The sequence below is a fragment of the Helobdella robusta genome, assembly GCF_000326865.2.
Source record: "Helobdella robusta unplaced genomic scaffold HELROscaffold_14, whole genome shotgun sequence".
In the NCBI taxonomy this organism is placed as follows: Eukaryota; Metazoa; Annelida; class Clitellata; order Rhynchobdellida; family Glossiphoniidae; genus Helobdella; species Helobdella robusta.
Window position 1 is genome coordinate 4,306,364 of NW_008703782.1, and position 23,718 is coordinate 4,330,081.

Sequence of the window (23,718 nt, forward strand, 5' to 3'; positions counted from 1 at the left end):
GTTTAATCACAATTTATGTTTATGCATATTGACGTAATGAAAGAATGTCGTCATGGCAGACATCTCAAGTTAACAATGAATTTTTATACGAAAGTTTAATCACAAAGCATCAAACTCATTTTCATAACAACAAAAGAAAAGAAAAATTCAAAAGCCATACCCATCTTAGGTGATAGAGTAGTGGAACACAAAAAATCAAAATAATTCAAAAATCATTCAAGAAATATCACAAAAAGCTCCGCCATAGAACATTAAAACTCCAGAAATAGACACATCAATTACAAAATATAAGAAAAGCTCAAGCTTAAGAAAAATGAGCTTCTACGAAATATTAGAAAAACATTCAAATCACATTATAATATATAAAGATGAGTCGAGACAAAAAGGATCAGCAGCAGCTGTCATTCCTAATCTCAAACCCTACTCCAACGACTCCCACCATACGCATCGACCTTAACAGCTGAACTGATAGCAATTAACATGGCACTGGATCACATAAAAAGCTGCAAAACAAACCAATTTCTAATTGTCACAGACTCCTTATCCAGCCTCACGGCAATAAATTCTGATAGAAATAGAAACCCCCTAGAAACAAGGAATAAAAACAAAATTCACAACATAATGATAAATAATAATTCAATAAAATTATTTTGGAGTCCTAGCCACATTGGAATTTTGGGCAACGAAAGAGCATACCAGGCTGCCAGCCTGGCACATTCTCTTCCAGTATCAAACATTCCAATACCAATGTCCGATATAAACCCATCATACATCAATATATCGTATCCACGTGGCAACAAAATGGAATCCAGCCAATAACTTTTTAAAAAGTTCAAACCCTAAAGTAAATAGTCCGAATCCAAATGTATTGCATCTAGAAAGAAGATACCAAACGATGTAATAAGAATCAAAATAGGTCACACAAAATTATCTCACTCTTGAATTTACACAAGATCTTCACCTCCAGTTTGCGATACTTGTGGTACAAGACTGACCATTCATCACATTATCACAAAATGTCAAAAATACCAGTTAAACAGAAGAATTCACAACATTCCGACCAATATGTAGCAAATATTTGAGGATCCAATTAGCATTCAAAAAACAATAAAATACTTAGCATATTTAAATCTTATTTAGGAAATTTAAAACTAAACGAAGTCAACAATACCCAGCTTGTGCTGAAACGCTGGAGGTTGGGCTACGGTAAAACAATTTTAAAATACCTCGACGACAACTGTGTAACAATCAATAAAATAAAAAATCGTAATGCGTTATATGTTTTTCAGAGGGACTGGTAGACTACCTGAGCAGTTTCAACATTAATAAGACAGCATAAAATTAATAAATAGCTTGTTTGAGTTCCTCATCGTCGTTTATTTTGTGCTCATTGTTCTGGCCGATATTATTTCAATTATTAAATTAGAAATTTATTAAATTCTTCTCCTATAATTCTTCTGATTATAATTATATTGTAAATAAATTGCTCTCTAGGGTTGCTATCTTCTAATTTTAAACATGAGGTTAAGACGGCCAGATAATGAGCAGTGCGGATGCGGGCGGTTGCGGTTTGGAAAAATCTTCTCTGTTTGGGACTTTATTATTTACACGTACATACATTTACAACGTACATACACACATATATAAACACATATAAGCAGTGCGGATTTAGGATAACGGAAAAAGTAGAGTGTTTTTGAAGGGAAAATTGACATTATAAGCCCATTAGTAAAAATGTTGGCGCCCCCGTGAAAGAAATTTGTGAAATTCCTTCTCCCTGGTCATCAACTTTTCAAAAAACTTCTCTCTCGGTCGTCGACTTTTTTTGCATCTCCCTCCTTTTCGAAAAAATATCCCCCAGGTCGACAAATATTTTGGCCCCCATCTTCAAAGTACTGTACATGGCGGCGTTACTGATCATTGGCAGATCTAGACAGCTTTGACGGAGAGGCAAGACTTTTAAAAATGTTTGACAACCGAAGGGGGGGGAATTAAAAAAAGTGGGGGGAATTGGGAAAAGAGTCCATGACCGGAGGCCCGGAGGCGAGAACTTTCTTTCAATAAAAACTTGGTGGCCGGGGGAATTTTCAAAAACTTGTTTCGAAAATTTTTCTGTGTTCATGGGAGCTAACATTTTTTACGGGAGGCCAACTTTTCTGATAATAGGCTTATAATGAAAATTTTCCATTCAAAAGCTCTACTTTTTTCCGTTAAAACTACGACTTTTACTAACTCTTAACACAAACAACACACTCAACGGAAGAGTGCCACCCGTCCCTCTTCCCCTTAAATCCGCCACTGGTACTGATGATTCTAGAAAAACATCTAACAAAAAAATTAGGCATAATAACGTAATATAAATATCAACATACCAGATCAAACCAGCCAATCAGAGAGTTTGATTTATTAATATGACAATTCGGGTTTACTGTTTGTAACTGACACAAACTTGACTGTTGGCCGTAGAAATTTCTCCGTAATGAGTTCTGCTGTCTGAAATGGTTTGCCTAGGGATCTTCGTGATCTTGCGATGTCTATAGCTCAATTTCGTAAAAAGTTAAAACACTATCCTTTTGCCCAAGCTCATAGTGCTCATGTTTTTCCATTCATTGCATCGCCTTACTGAATAGCTACACAATGATCGTTGGCACCTCTGAGTTCTTTTTGAAGGGCGTTTTTACATGCACTCATAATAATAATAATAATTATTATTATTATTATTATTATTCTCATAAATACATTCAAAATTTCTTTTTTTGAAACTATTCAATCCATCGCCCCCTTCTTTTATTTTTATTGAACTATTTCACTTATTACATTTCATTTTATATTTACTTAATATTATCTTTTATTGAACTCTGTTATGTATGTATAAATATGTTTTTAGATCTTAAAAGATATTTAGAAATTTGAACAAGTAAGATAGATAATATTATAAGTGTAAACTAAGCAATTAGATGCAACGTTAAGCGTCCTTTTGATAACAATTCTTCCTTTTTCATTATGTTTATGAAGCTTATAGAGATTTTTATCCAGATTTTAAGACCATTTTTCAGCTACTAATTTGATTGTTATCTAATTAAAAAAGAAAATTTCACCAAAACATGAGAACAGCTAGCAGTATAATAAGCAATATAAAAAGTGTAAAGTATTCACATAGACTATAAAGTATCACTCAAGGCCGCCAGTGAATCAAACGCATCCCAGTGTTCGAAACCAATCAACAATGCAAGCAGGCGTTAGTTTTAAATTCGGCGTGAAGTTGAAAAATACTTCATTAGCATTCATTTAAACACTTTTTATTTTCTTTCTCCCTCTCTCTCTCTCTCTCTCTCTCTCTCTCTCTCTCTCCTTTTCTCTTTTCTTCCACTTAGATATATAAAATCGAATAATAAACTTGTTTTTGGTTTGTACTTAAGTAATGAGTTGCAATTTAATATCTGCTCAAAATTTTATATTATTCATTATATTTGTATATAACTGTTTGTTTCCATTTTGACCGTTACTGATAATAATAATAATAATACTCACCCCATCATGTTGAGTTACGTGAAACTATTCCTTGCCGCAGTTTACATTGCAGACTTGAGTGATATACGTGCGCATCCGCAACGAGTATGCAACAACCATTATTGTCTACTTTCTGTTCGTGCAGTTGAACCCGGTGATTTTGAGGACAAAGAGACATTTTGTTCTCATAACAACAATCACAACAGGAATAACCACATTTACAATAGCGACATGAAAGCATGGTTATTAGAAATTTATGACGAGTCGATCGAAAAACTTTTAGAAAAATTTCTAAGTGGAAGACATGTGAATGGAAATATTCTATTAAATGTTGAAGCCAGAGGTGGGAATTGGACCTGGTTGAATGGTAAACAATGTAGGTTTCCAATTCAAAAACATCTGACGTGCCTGCGTATTTGCTAACTCACCATTCAAACATTAGCCACATACACACATAGGCTACAAAACACGACAACCATCTTCTAATCTTATTTTGTTTAGTCCGAAATCCAGGCACAGTCGTTTGTTTGCATTAACTGGTGGTTGGACCAGGATGAAAAAAATGTTTAAATAACATGAATGTAGCCATTTCATTCTTGCATACATATACAAATTTTTCGGCAACACTTTTAAATTAGAATCTCAAATTGAATCAATTTTAAATTAATTCTAACCTTTTAGACAACCGCTTTTTACGTAAAAGTTAGAGCTAATAATAACCTAAATTTCATATGCCAGGCTTTTTGTTTTTAGAATTTTTGTACATACTTCAAATTAAATTTTTTTTAATTATTTCTCATAAATGAAATTGATAAATTGAATTGTAAGTTATAGGAAGCATTTTCGACAATGGTGGCAAACCAAATTGGGTGGGTCGCGTTACGAGAACGTATGCTGGAGATGATTTTCAGTTCCTGGCTGACAGCCATCTGACAAAGTATGATGCTCTGTGCAGGGCTGAAAGTATGTGTGTTTGTGTTTATTTATTAGTTGAAACGTTCATTTGTTGGATCAGATAAGATTTAATTTTTTTATCCATGAGAATTTAATTTAATATCTTTTAAGAACGAATAACTACTGCTTATATTTGGGTTATATGAGGATTCGATGTTCAGCATGACGAGGCCACCACACCTTAAAATCACTAATTGTGGATTTTTAAAACAGTGCCAATGATCGAACAGAAATTTTTAAAGCATGTAATTTTAATTTAACGTGTAAATTGCCGTTTCATTGCAGTAGCAAGTGCAGATTGAATGCTCGTTGCTGTCATTCTTTTTACAAATTTCCTCAGCCAATCAATGCAGCCATCCACATAGTTGGCAGTGCAACTCTCAGTGCATCTTTCCATTGAATGAAAATTTCACATGGAATGAAGCTCAAAATGAATGCATTAAGAAGGACGGAGAACTTGCATCGTTTGATGATTGGGACTCTCTCAAATTCAATCAAACCTCTCGAGCCTGGGTTCAAAACCTGTCGATGCCGACGTATTGGATTGGATTAACGAGGAGGGTGGTTAAGTGGCGACATGCAGGTAACTTAAGTTTATTGTAACGTGTGTATTTGACCGTTTTGTAATGTTTGATGAATATTTGAAAATAATTTGATTTTTTAATTGTATTTTTTTCAACCTTTTCTCGGTATTTTAAATATTATTTATTTGTTGTGAACTATTTATTACATGATCGAATTTTTGCCAATTTTTTTCGAATGGTTTCTGTTAATTCTCATTCATTATTAAATCGTTTGTTAGTTGTGTACTCTGATTACTTTGTGACCGTTCTGTGAATGTGTGGAAAAAATATTTTGTTGGATTTTCGTTTATTTTTTGATATTTTTTAAATTTTCAAATTGACCTATACAACACGACGATTTAAAAACCCAACTGACAGGAAAGTTTGTGAAGTACAACAGATGGAGGGCATCTGATTTAATCGTGGAAGCCGAGGCAAAAGAACAAACATGTGTGTTCATGATGAGTGAACATCAAACAACTAACAAACACCAAATAATGAACGAACACCAAATTATGAACAAGAGTTTTAACGTGGGGTGGTTCACAGCTCCGTGCAATCAATCATATCATGTCGTTTGTATGGTTGATAAGCGAAGTAATTTGTGTGTCGGTTGTCTGTATGTGTGTTTGTGTACGTGTGTGCGTGTGTGTAAGAGAGAGAGAGAGAGAGAGAGAGAGAGAGAGAGAGAGAGAGAGAGAGAGAGAGAGAGAGAGAGAGAGAGAGAGAGAGAGAGAGAGAGAGTTTGTATGTGTAGTTTGAGTCTGCATATCTGCAAGTAAACGTAATAATAAGCGAATAACAAATAATTCCTAATCAGAGTTGTTTGAAACCCAGCCAGTTTTCAACTACTGGTTCGGAATCATATTCCCAATAATGATCTTGTTGGAATGTGTAGTTGTCTGGATGAGATGCATGGATTTATTGTGGTTAGTTTGGTGTAGGTAGATAGTTAGTTGATTGGTTTTGTGATATAACTATTTTAGAAACTTATAACAAATTATAACAATTTTCTTCGTCGTTTATTACAATTACGTTTTTAAATGAAAAATAATTTGCTAAGCATTGATAAGAAATTCGCATTGTATATCTTTTTAAAACCTGTAATACTTGAAACTTTACAAATTTAAATGTCTACATATCAAATTTTTCAATTTTAATTGACATGCCTCTCTAACATCTTGTATTTTGAAGTGAGTGACTGGACTACACAAGTGTCTTAAAAATTTTTACAAATCGTTCGTTTTAAAACAGAAATGGTTGCAGCGTAATTCAATTGATTTAACATTTATGAAAGTCTGACTTTTTTCATTACAGTTTCAAACCGAAGACCAACAAAGGACCAACTGACGTGTTGGAACCAACTGTTGAACTATCAGACCAAAAGCCACCCGTCCAACTTAAAATTTCACTTTAGATAAAATTTGTTTGCAGATGTGGTGAAGACAAATGTAACAATTCTTGAAACTTTTAACAAACAATCCTATTTATTATTTTCCCTATTAACTTAAGGTTATTAAAATGTTTCAAAATGAACATGCTTCAAGTGTATATTTCTATTTCATTGTTTCAAAGACGGGTAACCGAAAATTCATTTCTTATAAAAAGTTATCCGAATTTTTTTTTCGAAAATTTTTTTAAAAATGTTTCAAGTTTAATTGTGGGTGGATAGTTTTATGGAATTAAATAAGATCGATAAAAATAAAATGCCTCCATCCTTCTACGTCGAATAATTATGAAATCGATGATTGAGACTTATACATAAATGAGCACATTTTAAAAATGAAAGAGAAACATATTAATATTGCGGATGGCTATCCCATATACATTAACTAAATTAAAATATATGGAATAATCCCATATCCGATAATGAAAAGGCTTCCTGGTGAATATCAGAGAAAAGGGCCAGAAAAAGCAATTGGAGATTTATCAAAAGAGTGGTTAACACGAGTTAAGAAGAAGTGAGAACAAGAAGACGATCGTAAACCAGGGCGTTTAGGTTCAATTAACATATCGGATAAGTACTAAGGAAATAATTTAGATTAAGACCTAAACATTAATTTGCAAATTATAAAAATTATTCCATATTGAAGAAGACAGAGCAGAGATCGAACGAAGGTGAACAACAATGTAAGATCGAGACTACTAGTTATGACGTTGCTTGACAGCATTAAAATTGACGATAACCACGAAGGTAATCACAAACGACAAAATGATGATAACGATGATGATAACGACGACGACGATGATGATGGGGATGATGATGATGACAACCAATAGTTGCCACACGTGTTCTACTGCACTTTATCTTCAAACTTGTAACCCTCAATTATGGAAAGGTTACAAGATCGTACAGAAGATCTGCGGTGTTCTTGAATGTTCTTTAGTCCCGTTCTCTGCCAAGTTGTTTGTGTGATGCACATTCTCGCTCTCTTTGTTCACTGTGGATTTTAAAATATGGACTTCCTAGAAGTCGCTGATCATGTAGGTAGGATCATTATTAAACAAATGTTTATTGATTATGAATTATCATGTTAGTGATATTATTGAAAAATTAAGACAAAAACTGAATAATTTATTACATTCAAAAAAACCAACAGAATATAAATTCATGAAATTCATTGGAATTTTTTAACATAAGAAAAATCAATGTTTTTCGTCCAAATCTTTTCGTTGTAAGCACAACGAACAAAACGCACACGGCAGGGCATGTAAGTACAAGTAAAAAAGAAGGTACTCACGTACGTACAAGAATGTTGTACAGGTATCATAATCATCATCCTCATCATCACACATGTTTAACGATGATCACCATAAATTGTTTAACTCTCAACATTCTGTTTCTTCAATCCATCACACATCCAGCATAAATGCACGTACCTATCTCACTTGAATATTTTACAAACAATTACTTAATTACAGAATACACAAACATATCCATAATCAATTGCACGCAACATATACAATACACACTTATATTGTACATATGCATACTCACACACACACACACACATTAAACGTGCACATGCATACACTCATTGTACTCAAATACACACGTACCTACATAACGCACATTCCAATGACTCTCTTTTAAAAATATTAATTTGTAAAAACAATTTAATTTGAAAACTTTTTAATCGTTTGAGTTGAGAGTTTGACAAATTATACCTTTTATGAAAAAAAAATTATTAAAAGTTTATCAGCATTTGATACCTAACGATTTAGCGATATTATTTTTATAACATAATATATATATATATATATTAACCCCATAAGAAACAAACACACACACACACACACACGTATATATATATATGTGAGCATAAGTTTCTATGAGTTACAAATTATTTCTCGGCCAGTTAACTGCTGGGTCAAACAAAAAATCAGCTTCTGCATCTATGCACGCACGCACACACACACACAAACACGTACACAACCATACACACAATCGGTACTGGCATTATTTCATTGTAGTAATAAATGCACGCATTGGCAGATGCAATCAATAAATTTGTGCGAATTTAAACATCATTCATGTTTACATCACGAATCACATTGCTAGATCCACACATTTTTGTAAGACACAGCATCCACATATGAAGACTTGTACATTCACTCCTATTCCAACACATCCAAGTTGACAAATTAATACTACACTACACAACTCAGTCATGGATTAACATGCATTCTTCACATTGATTTTCACATTCACTGGTTTCCTACTCTCGTTAGCAGTCAACATACTACACATGACTGACTACTCAACACAGATAGAAAAGTGCATAACGTATCACTGATGTTCAGCAATAGATGTACTGATTTGTATGGGGATAATGAATGATTGTTTGAAGATAAGCACGCAGAACACGTGCATCACACGCTCTTCGCATTATACCATCTATTCAATTAACGAACACGTATCCATTTACATATCTTAATTGAATTTGTACTTTCACCAAATCACCCCCACTTGAAACAATTAACACAAAACATCCACACACATAGACTTAGTAACATAATATGTGTGCTCTACTATGTTTATTTTATAGGTAATATCTGTTCCCAGCATCATGGTTTTGTGGTCTTCTAATTTGAAATAAATTTTTTCTTTGGAACTAGTCTTGAATTACTTCCCACACTTTCTAGAATTTAGCTATAAGTTTGCAACAAAAAATATTGTATACACCTGAATCGTTCATCAGTACATCGACACTGTCCACTGTCTAGCCTCAATATTTATTTCATTATTTTTAATTTTTAATTCATTATCATGTTATGATTGAAAAACTTTTGTAGAAATGAAAAATATTTAAAAAGAAACATTAATTATTACGATTATCATTACTGTTAAAGCTATTGTTATTTTGGTTAGGATGATTTGAAAAACGGGTCCTGTTTAATCTTGGGTCTATCTTTCCGGAACCAAATGATCTCTGAGGTTGACGCTGCGGTTGATGTTGTTGCGGTTGATGATGTTGTGGCTGGCGTTGTTGAGGTTGGTGTTGTTGGTACTGGTTTGGCTGGTGCTGTGGCTGATACTGTTGGTATTGTGGTTGATGTTGTTGTAGCTGATGTTGTGGTTGATGTTGTTGGTGCATATGTTGTGGCTGGTGTTGTTGGTGCTGCTTCGGATGCTGTTGAGGTTGATGCTGTTGGTGCTGTGATTGATGTTGCTGGTGATAATGCTGCTGCTGAAATTGGTGATTATCCTGATAAGATTTTTGAAAAGTTTTAGGATCTGGAAGGAAGGATCCAAATCGTTTTCTAGGTTCTTGATAATTAGAATCACGAGGCGAATTCATACGATGCCTTGGCTGAAAATCGTTGGATGGAGGGAAAGGAACTTTTGGTCCCCTGAACCGTCCAGAAAAGTTGGGACGAAACTGATCGTTAAAATTGTTGCCAGTGTCATAGTGATCACCATGATCAAAACGAGGACCGGGCTGATCATGGGAAGAATGACGCGGATCAATCCACTGGGGAGGCAGAGGGTTGTGAAGAGGAGCAATTCTTGGACTAAAATGTTGAGCAGGGCCTATCATAGGATTAGTTCCCAAGCGAGAATCAGTAATGTTGCTGCTATCAAGGTTACTATCGTTATTGTTTTCATTAGTATTGGTGGAAGGCTGATTTTCCGGTTCCAATTTGGAAAGGTCATTTGACGGCGAAGCATTAAAAATGGGAAGGTTCAAAGTGGCTCCCAATCCGATGATGTTTTTGTTCTTCAGTTCCTCAAGCAGTTGAGCTACTTTGGGATCCGCCATTGCGCTGGTGATGGTTTCCGACAGTTTTGAACTAGGCAGAATTGATGTCGTTAAGCTTGATGTTGGAGAAGAAACAGCCACCTCTTTAGCTGTCGTTATTACGCTAACTTCTGATGAGATTATTTTCAACGGATCAATCGGCATTACACTAACTTCTGATAAGATTTTGCTCGATGGATCAGTTGGCATCACTTTAATGTCTGATAAAATTTTGCTCGATGGATCAGTCGCCGTAGCGCTAATTTCTGACAAGATTTTGCTTGGTGGATCAGTAGCCGTAGCACTAATTTCTGACAAGATTTTTTTCGATGGACCTATTGCCGTAGTGCTAATTTCTGATAAGATTTTGTTCGATGGATCAGTCGACGTAACGGTAACATCCGATGAGATTTTGCTCGATGCATTAGTTGGCATGACTTTAATTTCTGATGAGATTTTGCTCGATATATCAGTCGGCATCACTTTAATTTCTGATAAGATTTTGTTCGATTGATTACAAAGGTTCGTTTCGATAGTTTTAACAGATGGAGCAGTTATTGTGGTAGAAGTCGAACTAAGTGAAGATAAAAGTAGTTGTGCACTAGAGGAAGGAGATAAAACGAGAGGAATTGACACAAAAGATGATGGAATTGAAGTACTGGATGGAGGGATTGATACGGATGAAAGATGAAACATTGTGGTAGCTGGTGGTGATATTATAGGCAGCGACTGAGAAATTATAGGTAGTGGCATTGAAATTTGTGTTGGAAGTGACGCCGTGGGTGTCGGAGCTAATGTAACAGGCTGTGGGGTAGAAATTAATGGAACCGGGATCGATTCTGGCTGATGAACTACAAAAGAAACAGAATTAGAAGCATTTAATGCTGGTGTGATCTGTGGAAACTGTTCTGGCTTATCAAGTGAATGAATGGGGGCTACGTTTTGTTTCTCCAATCTATTCAGTCTTGGATCTTGTCTATTAATTTTAGTATTGATGTGTTTCTGCGGTGGCATAGCGGGCTTCAATTGAAGGGATTTATTATTTTCTAGTGTTATTTTTCGCAAGTTTTCATCATTTTTTTTATCTTGAAGCTCAGCCATGTTCTCAAATATGCTGAGCAGCCGACTTGTACCTATGACATGCTTATCCTGATTTTGTGATTTTGGAGTCGGCAACAGATCGGGATTGACGGACTTGGACTTGAATCTGATTCGCGGATCCCTGATATTAGGAACTTGTTCGGCGTCAGGCTCAGGAGAAGCAGGAGCTTCCATGAAAGTGAGATATCCAGCAGTATCCATATTAGGAGGTTGATTGGTGTTTCCACTATCCGTCAGCTTCGATGAAAACTTTAACGCTGTGAAACCTTTTTGAAAAAAGATTTAACGTTAAATATAAAATTGTATTTCATTTCAAAATGTTTCCCGTTCATACTAGACTAAATTAACTTTGTAGTTAAAATCTAAATAAAACTCCAGTACATCATGCACTTATTTGACTTTGTTTGATAAAAATTTTTTTTAAATTCAAAAAATCGCGTTTTGACTGGATTTGTTTAGAACCAACGTTGAAAATTTCCAGCTATGGATGATTTGCTGACAAACAAACAACACAAGTGAATCTTGTGGGCAGCATTCTGGTGAACTAGTCCTGACAATTTTCAAAAATATTATTTATAATTTTCAAAAACACACCGTTAAAAAATTTCTCAAAATCATGATTAAACTTCAAAACGACGATTTGTTTTAAAGAATTTTTACCATGTTCTCTAATGAAGAAGCTGGGCACGATGAAAAGTTCTGTACAATCGGGTAATAACAAATAAGCGACCTAGAAAAGGATGTGTCGTGTTTGAAATGAGAGGGATGAGATTAAAATTTAACGTAAGAAATGTATCGAAAGATCACGAAGTGAGAACTACCATTTCTGTTTCAAGAAGGTGCTCGACAAACAAATTGAATTCAGCGTTGCAAGTTGTGTTGGGATGTAAGATGCCACACAAGAAACTCCTGCCGCCATATACCTGTTCCCGCTTGTCATCTAGTTTGCCGACGCCGGGAAGAACGCGTGTCCTCAAATACACAACTGATACCTTCTCTTCTATGCGTACCTCCCAACCGCTGATGAAAAAAATAATAAATTTATTCATTTAATTACCTCGCCAAATATGTCGTTTGTTCTAAAGTATTGCGATATTCCATAAAACAGAGCAAGGTACTGCGATGTTAATGCGGCCACCGTATGTCGTGTACTGTTTTAAAGAAATACAACCGCTGTTGAATAAATTGAGTAGAACCATGACACCACGAGACAATTTAATGCAAATTGAATTATAAACATTAATACGAACCTTTAGACGAATAGATCGTTTTAAAATATTTGATAAGTTATTAAATATCATTAACAGATTTGATTCGTGTATTTTATTAAGTCATTCTTAAAAATTAATAAAAAGATTGAAAAATTACTTTTTAAACATATTTAGATGTCTACTTTCAAAAAAATCCACCATGCTTAAAAATGTAACAGTGCATTGAGGTGAGAGCCAAAAGGCGACCCTAAAAATCAAATAAGCTCACGTGGAAAATGGGTAACTGACCTATCACGGTTCAGTGCCACGGTGACCCAATTTAAAAAATTTCAAGTAACAAATGACACCATTGCGATGCCCACACACATTATTCGTTTGTCGACCTCATACACACACACATACACACACACATACATACACGTCCGTTAAACGTCGTATATGTAGTCTTAACAACGCACCAATGACAACACCTACAGTGTTTAAAATAAAATGAAAATAAATTAGGGAATAAGATAGTACACACAGAAGACTGGTATCCAGGAGAGGACATGATGACTGCAAGATCGTGGGACCAAGTGAAACTCCACTGACGTAAAAGGATCCTGACCAGATCTGCTGGTCTTTAGGTGGCAACGTGGGAAGTAAAAGATTGGGACTGTTGTGAGAGGTGGGCAGAGGAACATTAACTGTTAAGGCCTTATTGAGAGAATCGACGATATCCTTTGCGTGTGTTCTGCTCTTTTTGATGGGAGATTCCTTCTTCGTTGTTTGAGGCGCTTGAAGCGACGATCTTTTGCCCGATCTGAATAAATTAACATAAAAATTAATTAATATAAGTATTTGAAAACTGATCGAATCCGAATCTAAAGCCAAAATCACAAGTTACACATGGAATGAAGAAGGATGTACCCGCGTGGTTGAGCGCAAAGATTTTCTAGTATATATAACAAAAACAATGGACATTTTTTAAAGAGAAAGCAACAGTTTAGACGCAATCTAAAATTAACCAAACCGAGTGTTCTAACATTTTTACTAAGAATTGATTGACAAAATGTATGCTTACAATTTCGCTAGTTGATAGGTTAATAATCTCATTCATTTTGCATAAAATTCCTCACCTAAAATGATGGAATATAATAGGACCAGCCACAAAACATTTGTTGGCTTCCCCATTTTCACGGCTCATCTAAAATTTTAATTTCACTTAAATTCACTTTGTGATTTTTTCGTACATTATACGATTATACTAATTAACTTTAATTAAAAAAAACAACAGCATGACAGCAAGATGGATGGAAGTCTAAATGTCACACAATGCCAACCGCGGAATCATTAAAAATTTTGTCAATCAAAACAAAATATCACCACTGCAATCACTTGAAAGCTCATTCAAGGCATTACCATATAATAACCAAGGGTGGACAGGCAACGATAGATGCCAACAGCGAACGTCGCTAATACATCATCAACACTACGAACGTTTAAGATCGAAAAACCGCTGTTTTTCTTTGTTAAAAACAAAGATAAATATACTTCCCACCTTACTGATATAATATGTTATGGATATTATAAAAATATATTAAAACCAATAAATTATAAACATATTTTCCCCATCACATTTCAATATAAAAAAAGATAAAATGTGAGCCAATTAAACCAACCTAGCTAAGGAATAATTTTATATAGGAAGTCCCATATATATTAATTAATTAATTAATATAAATGCTGATAATTTCTCGAGTAGAACGCTCAGGATAGCTGGATGTTCAAGGTTCAACGAGAACATCCTCGTCTATGAGGATAATTTTTTCTTTAACGTTCAATCATATTAGACAAGCAACCATAGGCTGAATAACAAACTCAACAACTGCCAAATAATAATGAAGAAGTTAGATTTGTGTTTTCGTCGACCTGTCGCAAGCTATTTACTGAAATGTGCGTGAATCTTTATCTAACTTTGAAACGTGCACATGACTATCGTTCCAACTATGAAAATGAACTCATAAAAGCAATTTAATTTCATGCATCAACCAATCCCACAAGCGCAGTACGGATCTTCGCTGAAACATGTACAGAAATCAAAGCAATTAACGATTGAATGATTAACATCGGCACACAAGAATGATATAAACGCAAAATATGCAAAAGTCATTAACTATAGAAGAACGTGCAAGTGTTTTACCCAATGAAGAACAGCAGGCAGGTCGATAGGAATGAATGGATGGATATTTTTGACTTAGGGTGTTAAGCCATGCACCCAAACAATTTTTCATTACTCATGTTAGACAATGGTTAAGTGCAAACATAAATTTCACTAAAATAAAACATACGACACATTTTATTAGAATTCCCCAAATGAAATAAGAATGGTAGAGCATATTTTTTTAATAGAAAGCGAAGAACTTTAATGACATGATTAATCTGATAGAAAATAAATGAAAGTAGCAGAGAAGGTAGAAAAATACTTATGCTTGTTAGATGAGTGTGCAAGCACTTCCATCTTGCTTGTTCTCTCACATCGAATGTTGACAACAGCATATGGAAGCAAATGTGCTGGACTTGTAGAAAGATCTGAATCCTCTGTGTACTCGTACATATACAGCTGTTGTTTTCAAGTTAACCAAATATAAATTTTAAAATTATTTTCCATCAAATTAGCAACCGATAACAATGGGCAATATTTTTAACAAATGACAAAATTTGAAAAGTGGCAAGATTTAATGAAGTATGTCTGTCGCATAAGTAGAATAGGTCATTGAAAAATGAAAACAAGAACAACGCAAAAAGAAAGGAAAGCAACAAACTTGAGTGCACTCAAAGAGATCAGCATGTGACGTGACATTGGCATCTATGCTGGATGCTTTCAACATGTGGCAGTCGAAGTTTGGAGATGGTTCAAGGAGGATGTTACTTCTGTCCGCCATCAACTTTGCCCTTCCCTAGGTTCAATTCAGCTCAATTTATCAATCCTCATTAGAAAATGAATTAATGAATGTGAAAGTACATGCAAACTATATAGAAATAAATTGACTTTTTAAGATCAGCAACATGAACAAAATAAATTAAAGACTAACCTTCATCATCTTGACAACGAGAAGTGACCCAGATGATTTGTTCTTCATTGGCTTGGCACTCAGTACATCAGCATGCCTGCTCAAATACACGCCTTCAAAACGGAGTTTGTAATAATCATAACAATGCATCACGTTAAAATAATGAAAATGTGAGTTCCCATCAGCTCAAAAGACCAACTGATAACAAAGGTGTGTACATTTACATAATTACACCTTTATTTCTGATATGACTGAGATGGAATTCCTTCCTATGTCTTTTATTAAGGAACTTTTTATTATCTCAACAACTTCCAATATTCAAATATTTTCAAATCTTCCATCCGTCAACTACCTACAAACAAATCTCTACAAATGTTATTTTACTTGTTAACATCATACTAATACATTAACTTTATTGTTCATCCATTTTTTCCTTTTTCTCTGCTCATAGAGATGTTAGTAAAGCAGAAGAGGACTTATCCAAATATGCACCCAATAAATTGACAAAGAAATAATTTAAAGGCCTTTATTTAAAATGCAGACAAAGAAATATATAATTTTCAAATCAGTTGTATTAAATGTTTTTGCATTACAAGCAAGAAATGAATAAACAATCTCATTTAAAAGTTGCCCATTAATGTTTTAGTTCACTTGGAATAGTATTATGCATACATTGCAGTATTGATTAACAGATATTATTTAATTAATATGATATGTAACATCTGGTCAAAACTTAGAAGGAAAATTATTACAATTAAAATATGAATAAATAATACCATGAGTTATAAAATACCTAATTTTGGATCTCCCAGACATGTCAATGATGAATTGTTTGACTGCAATCCTTCTCTGCATGCCTTCACAGCCTAAAATAAAAAAGATGACTCTATAAAGTTATAACAAACTACAAACGTCACAAAAATAAATATAGAGCCATGAATAAACTTGAATGACGTGTCGTGCTGAGACTACTACTGTGCTGCAAGAACAAATATGGTTTCCCTATTTACACACTGCTGCAGAGGCATAAAAAAATCAACACTGCCTCTCATAAAGCAAACAGGATCATCCTTTGTTCTCAAAACCTTTTAAATACTTTCTCTTCCAATACAACAAAAATCTCTCACATTTCTAACAATTATATCCAGGCTCTTCACTTTATTGTGTACACGTAATATGTACATTGCATTCAAAGTACTGAGGTATTTAATGTATATTATTAAGTACATTTCAATCCAGCAGGTCGACAACACTTTTCATCCAAACTTGGAGCAGTCATTTCCAAACTCCGGTTAAAATTTAAACCCTAAAAATCTAAAACTTTAATGAAATCTTTTGTTAAAGACGATTGTTTTTTTTAAACTTAATGTGAATAATTTAATCATTTTAGAGAAATTTTTCAAGCACGAGAGTTGAACTTGTAAAACTTTAGATTATAATGGATTCAATAAATAAAGCCACAATATTTCATTCTAAAGAAAGTAACCTATAAAGAAAAAGAAGTGTGTAGACAGCAAGCTCTCTTTGTTATATCCTCAAATAATTCATCATTTTAATGCTATTTATTATATGACACCATATATTATAACCATATGTAAATAGTCATCATAATGCTTCAACACAGAAACATACTGACAGAAACAGGACGTATTTACACGTGGTTTTATGCTGCTATTTATATCTTAAGCGTCAGATCTTGTTCAAATTATTTTAAGCACACAATTACATGATAAATTATATTTTTACCTAACATTATTTCTGAGTAATCACCGACCGACACCATACCTCCAAACGTAAATCAATTATATCATCCAATTATATCACTTATAACACCTAACTTATACAAATCCGTATTAATTATATTACTGTTTCTTGGAGTTGCACTAATTGTGACAAAGTTTGTATCCAGCTTCTTTAAATGTCACTCATCTTTTTTTACTTTCTTTTTTTTTACTAGAAAACTGTTTTTTTAAAACAATAACTAAATGCTGGCTTAAAATAATGGTGCTTGTGTGACATGAAAAAATAAGACAAAACAATTAAAAACAGCCAAGAAGATCATTTTCAAAGTTAAAATAAAAACCAATGTTGAAATGTTCCATATATTTGTTTACACAACCTTTAAATCATCTTCAAAAAATAAGAAACCAAATGTCTCTTGCAATTCTTTTTCTGAATAGCCACTGGTTCGCATGCGTTTCTTTTTATCAACAAACTGTCAACGGTAGTAAATCAATTAATGAAAAAATCAATGTGTTAATTTGAAATGGTTCCAAATTAAAAAATACCTTGCTGGTTAGTTCTGAATTAATGACAATCCTAGGACGAGTGTAGACAAAGTTTTTGTGGCTTTCTTTATCTTTGTAGCTCAAGTTGATAATCCTCATGAGATCCTTCATTTCAGGGCTTGATATTTCAACTCGATTGAGGATTTCTTCAAAATTATATTGAAATAAAATTGGCATGAGAAAAATTGTAACAAAAAAAATGATAATAATTAAATGAAAATAATATGAATCCTAATAACATTTTTAGGAATTAAAGTTTAAATTTGTAACATGAAAGTTGAAATAATTTGCATCAAAATTCAATAGAGTACTTTCAAGCAACAAATTTCAATAGATACTTGGTCGGGTTTAATCATTTTTTCAACCCATTAACTGCTAGCATTGCTTAATTTAAACAATTTACACTTTTTTGTCTATGGCTATATAAACAACAGAGAGAGTATCTGTGGAGTATATATCTGTAGAGTAGAGCTACATTCAAATTTCTAGTCCATTAAGGTAAAAACATTGATTGATATTACAAATTTTATTGCCCAATAAAATTTTTTTCAATCTTTTTAAAAGTTTTGATTTTGTCAAGTTTTCCTTTAAATTTTGGCACTCGTTCAGAATGTTTATAAAAATATCTTAAATTCAAATCCATATTTGTGCCAATAGGTTTTATTTTCATATTTCAAAATAAAGATTTGTAAATTAACTGCAAAATTATGTATGAATGATACTGAAAAAAATCATTGCTTTTTTGAAACTTTAGCAATTTGTTCATTCAATTTTTTATGTGCATTTTATCAAATAAAAATTAATTTATATAAAAAAAATTTATTTATATAAAAAAAATTTTTTTTTTCAGGTGCTATATTTTGCACAACTCTGCAAAACAATTTAAATCTATGTTTTCTGTTTCAGTCTGCAATATTTGTCCATGTGTTTGTTGAAGAAAATACCTGCATCAGAATACGACAGTGAAGAAAGAGGTAGTGTTGATTACTGGATCTGGTAGTGAAAGTGATGACAACTTTTTGGTGAATATGGGTTATTGTCTTACTACAGACAATTTTTATACATTCCCCAGAACTAAATGATATTTTGTTGAAACACAAAACAGACACATGTGGGACATAGAGGCTAAACAGAAAGGAGGTTCCAAACTATTTACAGAAGAAGCTAGAAAAAGGTAAAGTTTTAGCTTACCAGAGAGGAAAGATTTTTGTCATGAAATTGAAGGATAAAAAGATGTTTCTTTATTTTCTAACATCCATATCCCAGAAATGCTGGAAATTGAAAAGAAATAAAGAAAACTCCCAAAGTAGTCAAAGATTACAACAATTTGATGGGTGGTGTTAACATAGCAGACCAGCATCTTACAAGTTATCCAGTAATCAAAAAGCAGGACAAAAGGTATTATTTTAAAATTTTTATCCATTTTTATTGTTAGCCTTAGTGCAATTGCTTAATTACAAAAACATGAATTTAGCTTCATCCTTGAACTTATAATTAAAATTACATTTGTCATTTAGTGATATCAAAACAAGAACACAAGTACAATGATATGGGTGATAAGTATGACAATGGCTTTGTTACCCATCATAAATTATACACAGAGAAATGTTTTGCTCAAAAGTGAAACCAAAAATAAACTATACCAAACTAATAATTATATGAACATCTCAAATATGCCAACAGATTGAATTGAAGATTTATAGCGTCTATGACGAATTACCTTCAAAACATTACGACTGATACCTGTAATATCCTTCAAATAAGCCAGTAATGAATTCAGAATTAAAAACATCTTTGGCCCAAAATGAGATTTCCTGTAGCCGTAGTGCAGACAAAGTCACTATGCTTCGCTGACCTCGACTGAGCTTGAACAGAATCATAAGACACTGATTTTATCTCTTTTATATATTCTAGTGCCAAACAATTTCTGACCATGAGCAAGATTTTAAATTCAATGCTTTTCTTTGCAGGTAACCAGTGAAACTGGTGGTACAACTTTTGCAGAAACATGCATTGCATTTCACTTTTTTTATTACAAAGAGACCGATTTTAGAAAGATGGGTGAACATGAACAATAATAGAACATATTGAACAACACAAAATGAAAAAAATAAAAGCAATTAAATGGTCTTATAGCATCATTGCCGAAGTTATGAATAAAAATAAGTAAACTATAAAAAACAAAAATATTATCGTCTAGCTCAAGGTCAACATCTAACAAGAACAATTTGGTGTCTGAAGACACTTAATGAAAATGGGTGAATGTGTTGTTGTGGAACAAAATAGAAATTGCTGTGAAGCGTAGGCTTCAGGTAGGACCTAGTAGAGAGTCAAGCAATAGATCCTAAAACTCTAAATTTTTACATTTTTACAAATGCTAGCAAACATTCATTAGCAAACTTCAGTTTAAAGCTATTTTTTATAAACAAAAAGTATGACAAATTGAATGTTTTTATGAAATAATGAATAGTTTTAACACCATAATATTTACATTTAGTAATAATTGTGAGTTGTTTAGCATCAGGGTAAGCTGGGTTGAACAAAGACTTTAGACAAATAAACTTTTAATGTTTGAAACTTGGAAAACTTTTGCTTCTTCAGCATCGTTTTTATTACAACCCCGGCAATCCCTTACTTCCCCTCGTACGATCCACCTAAGTGGTCACAGTGACCATGAAATTGAAATTACAAATTGAAATTACAAATCAAACATAAATAAAAATCGCTACCACTTCACTTCCTTTTTTACCTTGTTTTGGAGTTTTCCTTTTTGGTATTGTAAATTGTTTTAACGTATCCAAATCGATGACATCATTTTCCAACAAATATTCTGCTGTATCTGATGGCAATTGTGACCGCTTTTTATCGCCAAACGAACCCATTTCACTGTCCGCCATTTTTTCGGAGAATAATTACAAAAATGCCGCGTTGCCTTTAAGTAAAACAATTTTTTACAAAATATATTTTAGTAAAGCCAAATTCTAGCAGCGTTTTCTGTGTGTATGGAATATTTTAATACGATAAAACCATATACATTTAATTATAAAACTTGTTTACAAACAACTATATGATTATAATTAGACCAAACTAAATAAAATAAAATTTTGAAAAGTTATTTTAATTAGCTTACTATTCTACATAATCTATGAAATTTTAGACGAAAGCATAGAAGATAGAATAACATATTATTAGCGTTCTTTTCACAGATATATATAATATATCCAAGATTCTATTATTCTATATTTAATATGTTATTCTCCTATTTGTAGAATATATTTTGAAAACACTCTACCACAAGCAACTTGTGAAAGATAATGTCTAAACAAATTGGTAAGCCAGGTACACATTGGAATAAGCATGACTATGCAAATGAAACGTTCGCAGAACAAAATAACAACAGACAACCTATCTTTAATAGATTTACATTTGCATAGATGGTCGTTGCTGTTTTCAACTGATGGAATAGGATGGCATACATATTTTCAAGTAATTCTATTCTTCTGATTCAGATTTTTGAATGTCGTCCTAGATTGAGTGAGATGCTTCTTCCATTTCAAAGATCAAATCTCATCCATCTTCAAGAGTTGTTTAAAAATTTTTTAATTTCTTTGGAAAATCCAATAATTCAGTTTGTAAGGATTTTTTGTTACGGCGCTATTATTATTACCCTAAGTATTTATCAGATATATTAATTGAACCTAAACGCCCCGGTCTACGATCGTCTTCTTCTCTCTTCTTCTTAACTCGTGTTAAACACTCTTGCCAAATCTACTTTTGCTTTTTCTTGCCCTTTCATCTGGAACTCTCTACCTACTTCTCTGACTACTTCTCTGACTACTTCTCCATCACTTGCGAAGTTCAGAGCGGATCTCAAGACCCATCTGTTTTCAAAATTCATTGAGGAGCGCTGTTAAACATCGCGGAAATAGCGCTTTATAAGCTAATTGATTGATTGATTGCTATCAAAATTTTCTAGTAACCTAGTGAAGTGTTGCAGTGCATTGCATCACCGGGCTTTCTTTCAAAATTTCTGCAAAGTTTATTACATGTAAACAAGATGAATCAGCTTAAAGACTATCATGCTCACAGTCACATGATCTCTTCTTTAAACTTGATCCCATGTTGTGAATATTGACACGAAATTTATCTTTCACACTTTCAAGGAGTTGGTTGGCCATATATACTTCTTTATTCTTTCAAAACAGATTGCATTTCAATATTTTTAGTTGCTTGAAAAATCTAATCACAATTTTGCTTAAAAATTAATACGTTTCAGGTTATAACCACTGGCGTCGGAAGCTTATTTTATAAATGTATTTAGATTTATGTATAATAATTTTTGCCGTTTCAGATTGGTTTATTTCAATGCAAACTATTATTTGAAGCTGTCATATAAACAAAACAAACTTAATTTTTGTTAAAACTAAATATATAAAAAATTTTCTTCTTTTGGCAGTTGGCAGTTGCCGGGGCCCAAGGGAATTTCCCTGTCACCCGGTGGCCCAATCCAAGCCTGGGCTGTGATGTTTGGAAGCAATTGCCTACTAATACGAATAAATTGATGTATATACAAAATGGGATGAACTTCAGCGCCGTCAAAACACCTTTAGATAACGGAAAAATAAACTTTTAATCTAATTTTATTTGAACCTAAGCAATAAATAAGCATGTTTCTTATAAGAAAGATAAATAAGAAATAAGATAAAATAAATAAGCATGTTTCTTATTCTTAGCCCACTATGAGGAAGTGCATTATACAATGTAAGCCAGTGTTAAACTTTTGAACACCAGTAAATCTTCGTGAACTGATTAATTATTTTTACAATTTGATACATATCATCAAAATAGTTATGAATAAGTTTGTATTTTGCATAGACACGAAATTCTACAAGTCGATAAAATCCGTTATGTTTCCGGTGGTGCGTGTACGCACGTGTTAAGCAACCGGCAAACAAGCTAATTTAATGACTAATTTATCCTTAGCTAATTTCAATTTTTTACACCAGATGCGATCGACGTTTTAAATTTCAGTTTATCTGATAAATATTTTGGAGCCAGACCATTTAGTGATTTGAATACTGTGACAGAGATTTTAAAAACAATTCTTTTATTTATGGGCAACCAATGCAAATCCCTCAGGATCGGTGTGGCATGATCATACCATCGACATCCAGCCACAATCCAGGCAGTACGGTTTTGTATCGATTGCAGAATTTTGATGTATCTAGCCGGGAGTCCATAAAATAAACTATTGCAATAATCGACACGTGAGTGCACCAACGCGTGCGCCAGAGTCTGCATTGCGTTTTTATCAAGTGATTCTCGAATTTGTTTCATTCTTCTAATCTGTGCCAAGCATGATATAGAGATCATTTTTAAATGAGATTTCATTGTTAGGTTTGAATCAATTATAAAACCTAGGTTCGACACTGCTTTACAGAAATCTATTTTTTATCATTAATAACAACTGAATTTATATCCAAGTCCGCCAACTGCTGCCAGGTACCAATAGGAAAAAATTTTGTTTTACCCTGGTTAAGCTTCAATTCATTTCTCGACATCCACAGATTAACCTCCGCCATACATTCAATGAATCTCGTAATCTCGTCTTGAAATAACTTCGGTTTACCTGATAACATAATTTGAATGTCGTCTGCATATGCATGGCTTTTAAAATCATATGAATCAATTATCTTCAGCACATCAGATGTATAAAGCAGAAACAATAAAGGACCCAAAACAGATCCCTGCGGCACACCAGAGCGAACCACACTGACGTAGGACAAACTCCCGTT

The 23,718-nt window shown here is 33.3% G+C and overlaps 3 protein-coding genes across 3 annotated transcripts in view; 1 reads left to right on the forward strand and 2 right to left on the reverse strand.

Moving 5' to 3' along the window:
* Positions 1-3,537: 3,537 nt before the first annotated feature.
* HELRODRAFT_169103 (hypothetical protein) lies at positions 3,538-6,444 on the forward strand (the record flags this gene model as incomplete). Its single annotated transcript, XM_009014932.1, has 6 exons — positions 3,538-3,886; positions 4,339-4,473; positions 4,805-5,047; positions 5,406-5,611; positions 5,865-5,956; positions 6,345-6,444. 6 exons carry the CDS (start codon positions 3,538-3,540, stop codon positions 6,442-6,444), a joined length of 1,125 nt encoding a protein of 374 aa, XP_009013180.1.
* Positions 6,445-9,130: 2,686 nt separating this feature from the next.
* Positions 9,131-18,034, reverse strand: HELRODRAFT_190733 (hypothetical protein; the record flags this gene model as incomplete). Its single annotated transcript, XM_009014933.1, has 11 exons — positions 9,131-11,637; positions 11,838-11,921; positions 12,032-12,101; positions 12,193-12,391; positions 13,106-13,384; positions 15,048-15,184; positions 15,387-15,521; positions 15,657-15,748; positions 16,429-16,501; positions 17,755-17,850; positions 17,924-18,034. The coding sequence occupies 11 exons, from the start codon at positions 18,032-18,034 to the stop codon at positions 9,350-9,352; spliced, it is 3,564 nt and encodes a 1,187-aa protein (XP_009013181.1). The 3' UTR covers positions 9,131-9,349.
* Positions 18,035-21,662: 3,628 nt separating this feature from the next.
* HELRODRAFT_169105 (hypothetical protein) overlaps positions 21,663-23,718 on the reverse strand; it is a gene marked incomplete at both ends in the record, with an annotated part of 4,877 nt that continues 2,821 nt past the window's right edge. The window contains one exon of the mRNA XM_009014934.1: positions 21,663-21,830. Coding sequence (XP_009013182.1) covers positions 21,663-21,830 — 168 coding nt within the window. The remainder of the gene's footprint in view (positions 21,831-23,718) is intronic.